General features: G+C 33.0%; 1 protein-coding gene across 3 annotated transcripts in view; it reads left to right on the forward strand.

The window, feature by feature from the left end:
- Positions 1–12,045, forward strand: part of EPHA7 (EPH receptor A7) — a 167,280-nt gene that overhangs the window by 137,536 nt on the left and 17,699 nt on the right. For 2 of the 3 annotated variants that reach the window (XM_060030221.1, XM_060030222.1), the window contains exons 8-12: positions 4,316–4,424; positions 5,074–5,129; positions 9,517–9,642; positions 10,474–10,659; positions 11,238–11,299. In XM_060030221.1, the coding sequence (XP_059886204.1) occupies positions 4,316–4,424; positions 5,074–5,129; positions 9,517–9,642; positions 10,474–10,659; positions 11,238–11,299 (539 nt within the window). Of the gene's footprint in view, positions 1–4,315; positions 4,425–5,073; positions 5,130–8,200; positions 9,075–9,516; positions 9,643–10,473; positions 10,660–11,237; positions 11,300–12,045 lie in introns of those variants that run through there. The other variant, XM_060030223.1, reaches the window with a different exon arrangement.

The following is a 12,045-nucleotide window of genomic DNA, read 5'->3' on the forward strand; positions in this document are numbered from 1 at the left end:
TCTTTTTATTTTTGTCATCTTTTTTCATTTTTATGAAATATTTCCAACATACTAAATGCCATATTTAAAGTATATGTGAAATATTAAGAAGAATAATTAATTGAATATCTCTGTATCTACCACTCAGCTTAAAAATAGAACATTAGCAATATCTCGAATCCCCTTTATCACTTTGTGTTTTATAAGGCAGCATAGGAACATAACAAAAATACATGTGTCTATAGTGTATCACAAATAAGCAGATGTATCTTAGGATGCACGTCCCAGTCTATTGTCAGAGTGCAAGTTTAGAACAGCTTGAGTACCACTGCTGGTTGTTATTCAGCTAGGTTGAAGCCTCAGGGTGTGTTTCTGTGTTTTGGAAGTTTTTGATTTCTTTTGATATTACTCAGACTCAAGGTTCACCCAGCTGTTACCTCCTCCTCTCCTTACCAATCTAGTGTTCCTGTGGAATTCTACACAAATATTAGCTAAAAACTATTATATGATTTTCTTTTCTCAATTTTTAATAGAAAATTATTTTAATAAATTAAATCAATACAATTTTGATCAAAGAGTTATTTTGACTTCAGGAGAATATTTTTCTAGCTCTTTTAAAAGGTAGAATAAATTGGTAAATTCTTTTGCATTAGCTAATGCTTATTAAGTCTGCTAACAGTAGTCTTTTTTCAAAATATTTTGTTATATTTTTAAATTAAGCAGTAACTCTCAGAGCCTCAAATAATAAAACATATGTTGAAATAAATTTGAAATATAAATTGTTTATATAGAATTATAGACACAAAAGTCATCAATTGAAAAAGATTTCACATAATATGATGTGATAAACTTATTATCATTATTCTTTGTCATCTTTTTAAAATGGAGTGTGTAAGATTAAAACTGAGAATATCTAAGTTCTATGGCCCCCCAAAATTACAGTGTTTTACACTAATATTTCAACATTTAAACATTTGAGTGGTCTTCTGTTGAATGTGTTGCAGTAGTTTTTCATTTAGACTGATCTCTTGATATTTTACTTTGTAATTTCTAATATAATAAAACAATTCAAAATATGTTTTTTTTCATATTCTAATGAATAGTTCAAACTTAAAGAACCATCAATCAGCTATGCTTACCCAAACATTCATTATCAGTTAAAAGTTTAGGTTTGAAAACTTTCCAAAATGAGTTTGTACATTTTCCTGACTTCGTAAATTAAGAATATTGGGTCAAACTATTATTTATTAGTGCTGAGGTTCATAGATGTTATTTTCATTATTTAAAAATGAAGTAACTAACCCTCAGAGAAATTGAGATGAAGTAGTAGAACATGAATGAGCACATGAAATTCATGTTAAAAATGAATTTTGCATTAGAAAGGATTTGGTGATTTTTTTATCATCAGAATATTCTCTCCACTGGAAGGTAAAGTTGATGAAAGAACAATCCATATCTCTTTTTCTTACTTTAGTCTTGCCAGTGCCTAACATAGTGCTTGATGCATAGAAGGCAGTCAGTAAGTAAGCAAGAAATGAATACCTCACAGTCATCAAAAAAACAGATTATCAGGATCAGTTGGAGCTAGTAGACGTATTCCTGGTTTCACATTTCAGCTCTGCCATGTCCATTTGTGTGACTTTGGATGAGCTACTTCTCTGTGCAAAAGTTGCTAGGATACCAGTACCCAACTCTCAGAGTAGTTTGAGGATTAAATAAGTTGATGTACACAAAGTGCCAAGTACAGTGCCTAGCACACAGACAGTCTTGAATGTCAGCTTTTCTTATTTAGGACAGCCATTCTCAAGCCTTTAGGTCACAGGAACCCTTACAAGCTATTAAAAACTATTGAAGATCCCCAAATAGATTTTGACTATTTGGGTTATATTTCTTTATGTTCACCACTTTAGAAATTAAAACTGAGAAATTTTAAAAACACAAGTATACACAACACACATTTCATTAGCCATCAGAGTGATATTATCACGTGTCATGTAAGTTCTTGGGAAACTCAACTGTGCACTTGTAAGCATGTGAGAGTGAAAAAGGCAAATAACATTAAATGAAAATAGTGTTGACCTTGCAGATTCCCTGGAATGTTCCTGAGGAACCCTTAGGGTTTCCCAGACACCTTTTAAGAACTACTGATTTAGCACACGTTACTGTGCTAAGAATCTGGGATGTACAGAAACACATGACACATTTGATGCTCTCAGTTAGTGAAAGAGAGAAACTTGTACACAAGTTCTGACCGTACAATTGAGCACTGGTAGAGTGCATGACCCAGTGCTATCAGAGTGTCAGGAAACAGTGATCCTCTGTGCTAGGAAGGAGGGCAAGAAGGAAGATGCCACCGAAGAGAAGTTACCTGAGCACTGTTTGGAAAGAGAACTCAGATTATTCCATTGCACATACATCCAAAAATCCACTTCTGCGCAGAGCCAACGCTACAGTTTTCACAATTTTTAAATCATGGTGTAGTGATTATGACACATATAAATTACTTTTAAAATGTATTATCCATGAATTAGATGAAAATATGAACCATAAATTTTGACTATGTTAAGATAAAAGTGTGACCCTGAATATATATAAAAACATGTAAGGAAATATTCACAAACTCTAATTCATCATTCACCTGAGTTCAGTTTTCTCATTGGAGATCTGTTTCTGAAGCTATGGGCAGAACAGAGCCTAAGACAAGCAAAAAATTAGACCCATGGGACAGATTGAATGAAAACAATTTCTACACATAACGTGTTTAATTTTTTTCTTTCTCATGAACAAAACTACTCCATTCTTTTTCCTCTCTTAATATATATTAAAAGACAGATAAAAACAAAAACAACCAAACCAAGAAAAATACTTGAAGGCATCTTTTCTCTGTTTGATCATAATAGGCTGTAATTCAGAAATTAAAGCTGTAAAGTTGCTTTCTTTTTCTTCTTTTTCTTTTTCCCTTGTTTCATTCCCTCAGGGAGCAAATCAGCAGGTGCTGAATTACAGAGTGTGTATAATACCTCTTTTCAGAAACCAATACACCAGAGCTATTTTTACTGTTTTTCAACGTAAGACCTATCTATAGTTAGCGTAGGTATACAAAATTAAGAGATGAGTTGTCAAAGGAGGGAGACGTAGATAAAGTAGAGAAAGGCCAATCAGAAAAATGTATGCTTCCTGTTGGGGCAAGACACACTCTGCCTACATAAAATTTACTGCTCTGGAGACTGAGTCCCTTGCCACACCAAGAAGGAGTAGTATTTTCCATCCTACCTTAAAGATTACAGCTGTTGATTTTTTCAGAAATAAGCAAACTATATTAGTTTGATATTATATAATTATCAATTTGCAACTGGATCAGCGATTGGAATATATATTTTCATTGTGTTGCATTCTTTTGATTATTTTATGAAGTCTATACTGATATTGAAAATATAATGCTCTGGGGAAAATGTGACACTTGTGAATTGCCAGATAAGTAAAACTTCACTAATTTGGAAAAATCCAAGTGAGAAGGCCGTGTGACTCGATGAAGAATCAGAATCAGAGGCTGCTTTAAAGGACATGTAAACATATACTGTTCCCAAAGAGACTCTCAGGAAGGTTCAGCTGGGCTTGCCTTAATGAGCGTAGAAGAATCACTTAGCATTGTACAGGAAGCGACTACAATTAGATAATACAAAAATGTTTTTTACAGTGCTTGCAGAAAGTTGGCTCTTTCATAAATAGCCTAGCTCTTAAACTCTCAAATGTGTATATTGCCTACTTTGTCAAATTAATACCAGTAATTCTGTTCGTTTTCCTTAATTAAGGTGGATTATAAATTCATAATGATTTACTATGATTACATGATGATTTTTATCCTATATTGATGATATGAGAGATAAATCATTTAAGGTGCTTTGAAAAATGCTGAGAGTATGTATTTGGGTTCCTTTTTTACACACCAGGAAAACAGACACAGAGAGATCAAATACCTCACTGAGGGAAAAATAGGGATTTAATAGCAATTGTAGATGAAAGATCATAATTTATCTCTTGATTTATAACTAAGTTTCCAACAATTAAGCAGGGGATAGCCATTCAATAAGGCATTTTGTAGGGATCTTTTCTAGCTGAAGAATATAAAATAGATGAAAGTATTGTCCTTACCACTGATTTAAAATGCAAAAATAAATGGTTATTTAAATTTATGTTACAATAGAATGCATTTAAATTAAAGGTGAATGTAATAGCATAGCTGTCTTGTTTATAAGATTTTGTTTAACCTCAAGTGCTTGCAAGATATTGAGTGTTTTATTGAGCCTTTTTTTTTTTTTTTTTTTTCTGTTTATAGCTACGGCGGTCTCCAGTGAACAGAACCCTGTTATTATAATTGCTGTGGTTGCAGTGGCCGGGACCATCATTTTGGTGTTCATGGTCTTTGGATTCATCATTGGAAGAAGGTAGAAGACAAAATTTGTTCTAATCTCTAACATAAAATGTGTTGATTTTTCAGAATTATGTCAGCCTATTACTTATTGTTTAGTTTAGAATGTTAAATAGTAAATGCAGACATTTGTTGTCTCATATGAAACATTGAAGGTCAATAAATTTCCATTCTCCCAATGTCAGAATGTCGTGTGAGCTTGATCATTGCCTTTAGTTTAAGAGGAATGAGTATTGTAATTTCTATTGGGTGACTTTTTATTAGCTATTTTCAGAGTTAGATTTTTGTAATAAATAGAGAAAACACCTGGGGAAAGATTTACTCTTTTAGTTAATGGTTTGTGGAAACCATTTAAAATCTGTTGTTGTTGTTGTTTTTTCAGGAAAAAATATAAGCATATATTCACTCATTGATAAATCTAATCTATGAAATATGTCCCTTCCACAATGTCTCACACAAAGACTTTATATTCTCTGCTTTTTTTAAATCATGTGAATTGCTATATTACTATTGAGTTCAGAACTATGGACAGAAAGTTTATGTATTTTGTTTATAGCTCTAACTAGCATGTTGTTAAGTAATTAAGGTATATGATACTGAATTTTAAATATGTAAAGTGAGATTATTGGCTGAAAATAATCATCAAATATCTGAATTTTTTCCAGGCACTGTGGTTATAGCAAAGCTGACCAAGAAGGGGATGAAGAGCTTTACTTTCATTGTAAGTGTTTGGCTTTTCTTTATTATTATTTACCCCAATTAACACAGAAACCTGGTTGTTAATATTGGCATGAAAAAATTCCTAATGCATCAGGCTTGAAAATATATCATGAGCTCAAAATGTTACTTTAAAACATTTGAACAAGATATGCAGAATGAAGATCATATGATGTGAATTTTTAAAAAATATATTCAGATATGTAATCTCTCATAAGAAATTTTAATATAACTGCAAGGATATTCAGTAGCTTTTATGTCACAATTGTTCCTATTGCAAACTTTGCCCAAGTGTTTCATATCATTCTAATAATGATGCATTAAATGTTGCATGTACCCATGTTGTAGCTCAGGAATTCGTTTCAAGTTAGAAGGATAGGCCCTTTTTTTTCTACCCAATGAGAGATGATATAATGAAAGACTAAGCTAAGGAGCCTCTTTCTCTCCATCTACTGTAAAATGTCCATCACAGATGATATTTCAAGGGACGTAAATAGTATAATAATAGGATTTAATCCTCTGATGTTTTCCTGTGGATCTGGGCTACCTGATTCTTAAAAGTTCATTTTAGAAATAATATCAGAAGAAAACTCAGGGAACCAAAGAAAATAGATGCCCGACTGCATTAATCTTATCGTTGTTGCATGTGGATGGCAAGTGAAAAACTGAGAGCCATGCAAGTAAATGTTGACTTCTTGCAATCAAAGTAAAATCCTAACAGGGAAATGATTTTAGCTCTGATAATTGATGATGCTCTTATCCAAACCCATTATTCCTATTTTTAATCCTTGAAAATATTGAAAAATAATTTTATTTATTATTTTTCTTAGTAACCATAATCTTTATGAAAATTTCTCATGGGGAGATAAATTTCCTGTAAATGGCATAAGAATTACATCTATTTTTGTGTTATTTATCAAACTCTTATGTCAGTTTCTAAGAAGATATTGTCATATACCCCTTCTAAAGTCACAGGAATATGGAAGCATCAATCAGGGAAATGTGTGGTTGAAAAAACACAAATTGTGAACACCATTATTATCATTCCTAAGTTTCTTCATTGTTATTAATTGTTGAACCAATAGTTCCCTTAACTTTAGTTTCCAAAAGAAAAGTGGCTTTACATATTACATATCCAAATTGATGATGAAACTCCGTAAAATTTCAACCACTGATGGCAGGAAGGGTATTGGGACACTAGAAATTATAGTGAAAGGTATGCCCAAAGGGCGCTTTATCATGAAGTTTAAGTTTCAAGGCCCCTCACTTTCACAGACTCCTTTCAAGGCCCTGGAAGAGCCCTAGCAAGTTAGTGTGTAGAATATTTTTTCTTAAAGAAAGTATCCCAAATTGTAGAAGGTTCAAGCCCCACAAAACTTAAATCTGCCCCTAATTATGACTGAATACATGTGATTCTGCCCCCTCCCCCCGGGATGATTTGATATGCTCCCGGTGTCAGTGCGTCCTCTTGCTAATCTGGAGGCGATTTTGTGACAAGTCCCAGTAATGAGAGTACCATAGGCCGTTTACACCTAGAGGATATACAGAAAAAGTGGAAGTTACATTTTTTTTCTCTTTCATGACATGAGAGAATACTTTTAACACTTCCCCAGACAGAAAGGAGAGAATCAAAACTTGAATGCATTAATTTTTGTATCTAGTTTAAAATGTATATAGAAGAGTGACATAAGACTATTGTTGCTGGAATCCTTGACTCTATCTATATGTGAATAATTGGATGGCAAAATCATTTAATAATACCTTAATGAGTATGTCACTTTTCTTTTCTTTATTGAGGGTATCTGAGACATCCCCAAATGATCAAATGCTGCCTCTTAGTTTTTTTACTTTTAGCGTGAAGGTTAATGCTGAAGGTAAATTAAAACATGGCTTACCTAAAACATGATGTATAGCCTAATGCTTAATTGTCATCACTCAGTTTTGATATTTTGATGCCATTCCCTTTTTTTACATTTGACATCCAGTTTGTAATTAGAAAAAAATAAAGCTGCATGTGTTACCTGCTAACATAGAAAAGATAAACTTGAGGTATATATAAACAGTTTTCATCTCTAGAGCAAAATATCAGTGGTGGTTTTAAGATGTTTAACATTCATGAGAAATGTAAATGAGATATTAAAACACAGAAAAGCTCCTACTCTTAAGTCAGGAAAAACAATAGACCAAAATATTCAGAAATTACATCAAAATTTTTCTTATTTTAAAACATCCATTTTGAAACGAATAATGAAAAAAAAAATAAAGTACACTTAAGATATCCTATCTTGGTAAATCCTTGATATTTTTGAATTACCCTTTTTACAAGGATATCTTTTCTTGTCATTTGTTGAGAACCAGGCATTTTATTTGATTTTATGACTGTATTTACAATACGTAAAGTACAAAACTGTGGTCACCAGCTATTTCCAAGTTGGTGTCCTTTTATTCCTTTAGTATACAAACAATTTCCTTAGGTGCTAAGACACCAGATTGAATTTTTACAGAAACATGAAAGCAACCATTTTACTAGCTTTTAGAGCACTGAATTTAATAGAATGTCCAGTCATTTGTATCAGGTGCCCTCCACTCTCCATGGCCCCAAGTGTTACATTTAAAGATATAAACACAATGGAGGAGTTTAGTGAAGCAATTCCAATTTACATTTTGTTTCCTCCTACCATTTCTTCTAACAATGTCTTTGAATCCAAGCCGGGCAGTATTTCATGTTTTTATGCCAAAATTGCTCTGGCCTGTCAAAATGTTTTATGACAGCTTGAATAAAGAACCATCAGAGACCCGTTTGAGATGCAGAAGGCTACCTCCAAGCCAGCTCCCTTATCACAAAACCAAACCAAAAAGAAAGAAAGAAAAAAAAAAAACAATGAAAGAAAGGAAGAGAATAAAAAGGGAGAAGATGGCTCATTCTCCATCTGCCTACCAATCTAGGAGGTTAACCTATTGTTTTCTTCCCTTCTCTCTTTTTCTCTTCCCCCCCTTTCCCTGTACTCCTTTTTCTCTCTTTTCTCTTTCTATCCCCTCTCTCTTTTCTTCTTGTGTTTTTTTTTTCATGTTCAGCTTTAGTAACAAATGAGCATCTGTCAGTTTTATAGACTGCAACAGTAATTGTTTAAGACAATCAATTTTGGATAAACAATCAACTACAGCAGAATAATTCAAGATTTTTAAATCCCATTTTTCCTTTATACATTCTGCTTTTTTTGTTTGTTATATGCTTATTTTAAAAATATAATTTCAATTTGATGTGATGACATAAGCACAGTTAGGCTGCAGTGTAATACATAAAGAAATATATTGTTCTCCAAATAGTAAGATTTAATGAAAAGATTGTTCAGTGGCTTTGTTAAAAACAATAAAGTTTTTTTGAGGATATAGTGTATCTTTTCATTGCATTAATATAACCAAATATATGCCTATCTATCTTATCTTTGTCTTTAACCAAATGATTAGATTTGGAATACATTATTGTAACTGATTTAAAGTTGACATAGCATTATCTGTTACCTGCATGCTTCTGGGTGCATTTTAAGAAGATTTTAACTTTTAAGATGATTCTATGTTGTTTGAATTTTGACTACCTTTTCTGAGGCATATTGGCTACCTCCTCATAGCAGTTAAGATCTTCCAGAGCCTTATAATTGAAAGTTCATATAAACCATTCCTCTTTCAAATTACTGTCATACATGGTTAGCAGATCCCAGGAATATTGTAAATTTTCTAACTTTACTCTGCACTTTGTACATCTGGCCTCTATTGCCCTTCAAGGTGAAGAAGAAACTGTGTCATAGTAGATTTCTCTCTGGTTCTGTGATAGCAGTCCCTCACATCTTGTATTAATTTATATGTCTATGTCAATGGTGGTTGGTCTTTAAAAAAATAAATCAAAAGAATAAGTAACATGTCTAACTGTTTTTAATATTGCTGTCAGTGTAGTAGGCTACCTGTAAATGAAATGTCTTCTTTTCCCAGTGTATTAATTTGATTGATTGACTGAATGATAGATTTACAAATGTGTTTCCAAGTCCATTACGAACCTCAGTATGGCTTGAACTATGCCATGATAGCAGTGAATTTAATTAAACCTCTAGTCTGATAAGAGTCATGTCAGAGAATTTCGGTGATGTCTTTTGTTGATTTACTGGAAAAGCAATTCAGTTAGTAAACTATGAACTGGATCCTATGTTACCTATAGAAGCTTGCAGATAATACCTATACGCCCGCAGACTGAAGTAGTCTGTTAAAACTGCTGTGAATCAGGTGATGTGGAAGCAAGTTCACTGTTCCAAGGAGCACTCTGCATAATGAAATTCCTGGGCTGACTGCACAATAAGTGCTTTGCTACATCACAGTCATGCTTTCTTACATCATTACAGTTAAATTTCCAGGCACCAAAACCTACATTGACCCTGAAACCTATGAGGACCCAAATAGAGCTGTCCATCAATTCGCCAAGGAGCTAGATGCCTCCTGTATTAAAATTGAGCGTGTGATTGGAGCAGGTAAGGCTGTTGTAGCTTCCTTGTTCAGCTGTTCCATTTAGCCAAGATCGAAAGTCATACATCATAATGACAGGCAAATAATTATAACTCAAGTATAGAACCTTTGCATTTACCTGAACTGTTAGAAGCAATGAGCCTGTACTTGTTTATGAAATCTTAAGAAAAAAGTGAAAAAGAAGTACGTGGTGCAGAGAATCGTGTATCTTTTGTCTTCTGTTGGATTTTTAAGATATCGTTCTATTATAAGCTATTTCATAATAGTTCTGGCCTGTCCAAGAAATGACTTCGTATTTAAAATAATTAGAATGTCCCGAATTTTGCTGGAATATACATCTCCTCTGACTTGATTTACCATCTTCCTGCTAAGCTTTAGGTATTAGCTGTTGTGCTGTGTAATTCCATGTAGAAAATTAATATGTATGAATTATTTAAAAGGAGCGTTATTTTCTGTGGATACAATGTATCTTCAGAATAATTATACATTTTTAGATCAAGTCCATTCAATCTAGCAGACATAAGTAGATATGAATTCCAGATTTTTAAATCTTTGAGAAGTATTTGCTTCTCAAGCTGTGAAAACAACAGCAATGTTTAGAATTTGCTAATGTGCCCTTATACTCTATAGAGTAAGCAGTGTACGTTATGCAGCGTATTTCAAACCTGAATGTTGTTTCTGAAAGAGTTTTTGTTAACCCAGTTAAAAAAAATAATAGTTTGTGTAACAGATAGTTTAGGAAAGTTTAAAAGTGCTTTTAAAGAATTTAATGCATCTACTTTGAGAGAGGAAATATTTCTGAAATTAAAATACACCTGCCTGTTCTGTTACTTCAGGAGAATTTGGAGAAGTCTGCAGTGGTCGTTTGAAACTTCCAGGGAAAAGAGATGTTGCGGTAGCCATAAAAACCCTGAAAGTTGGTTACACAGAAAAACAAAGGAGAGACTTTTTATGTGAAGCCAGCATCATGGGGCAGTTTGACCACCCAAATGTTGTCCATTTGGAAGGGGTTGTTACAAGAGGTAGATATTGATTCTATATTTCATTTATCCAGCGAACTGTCAGAAATTAGTGTTATTTCATAGATACTAAAAAATCAAATTGTAAATACATTGCATATTCTTAATGAATTTTTTTTCTTGATATGTAACTGACTAAATTTTCTTTTGTGTTACCATCTCAGCAAAAAAATCAGGATAAATGAATGCAGGTTTAGAGCTAAAGAATATATCTGATAGATAGATGGAGTGACAGATATTTTCATTTAGCTTCAAAGCCACAAAAGTAATACAGTTTAGTCTTCACATTTTCTGTAAAGTGTCATTTTCTCTGAGTTTTGTTCACAAGGCAGGAGTCAGAAGAACAGATTGACTTTTACTGTTTAATTTTGTGAATCATGACCACATTCCAAACAGACAGTTAATGACTTTGCATTTAGCAGCACTAAAAGCGTTAGAAATACTCACCACTCACCCAGTCAGTCTTTCAAAAGAGCACCATGTGTTTTATCCGGAGTGAGAAAGAGGATAAATACGAAGTTTAGATTACAGTTTTGGAAGCAACACTGTTTTTTCTTATGTGTATATTTTTGTAATTTTAGGGAAACCGGTCATGATTGTAATAGAATTCATGGAAAACGGAGCCCTAGATGCATTTCTCAGGGTAAGTAACAAAGTTATTCTCCCATTCTAAATATACATGCTACCAATGTAATTTTCTGAACTTTTCTTTGCAGTGTAAAATGTGAACAGTGTAAACTTTAACAGGTCACAAAATTGTCTTTGAAAAGCAGATTAGAAGAGTCTTAGACTGGATTGAACTAGAATATTTTTGAGCATTTAAGTGATACAATGTAGTTAAAAAATAGTTTCCATTGACATATTACCACAAGTATGGAGGATACCTGAAGCCCTGTAATTTGAATACCTGTTGTAGTGTAGCATTTTACTTTTTCAGTACAATTATAAATGAAATACAGACGTAATACAGAGAAGACTGAGAAGTGAGATAGCCATTCAATGTTGGTAGGATGATCCCAGCTCTGCTCTGTGGAACCATTTCTGTTATATTGTTATGTGAACACCAAGCCTAAAATAAAGAATTATGAACCTTTTTAGAGTTACAAGTATGTTATTTTTATAAATAATAAATTCTAAATGTAAAAACATACGTAGTTTTACATTCAGAGACTTTCCACCTAAGAACGTGAACACATGTTAACATTTTTTCAAATGGCTAAGAGAAAATAATGAGAACATACATGATCTAGAATGATAAGTTCAACCCATTTTAATAAGGATTCAGAGGATTTCGAGAGGTCTTTATTGCTGCATCTTGATGATATGCAAGATGCAACTGTCATCTTGCATATGACATGCAAGATGATATGCATAACTGTCAACTCTCTG

Source organism: Delphinus delphis, chromosome 14, assembly GCF_949987515.2.
Source record: "Delphinus delphis chromosome 14, mDelDel1.2, whole genome shotgun sequence".
NCBI classification, from domain to species: Eukaryota; Metazoa; Chordata; class Mammalia; order Artiodactyla; family Delphinidae; genus Delphinus; species Delphinus delphis.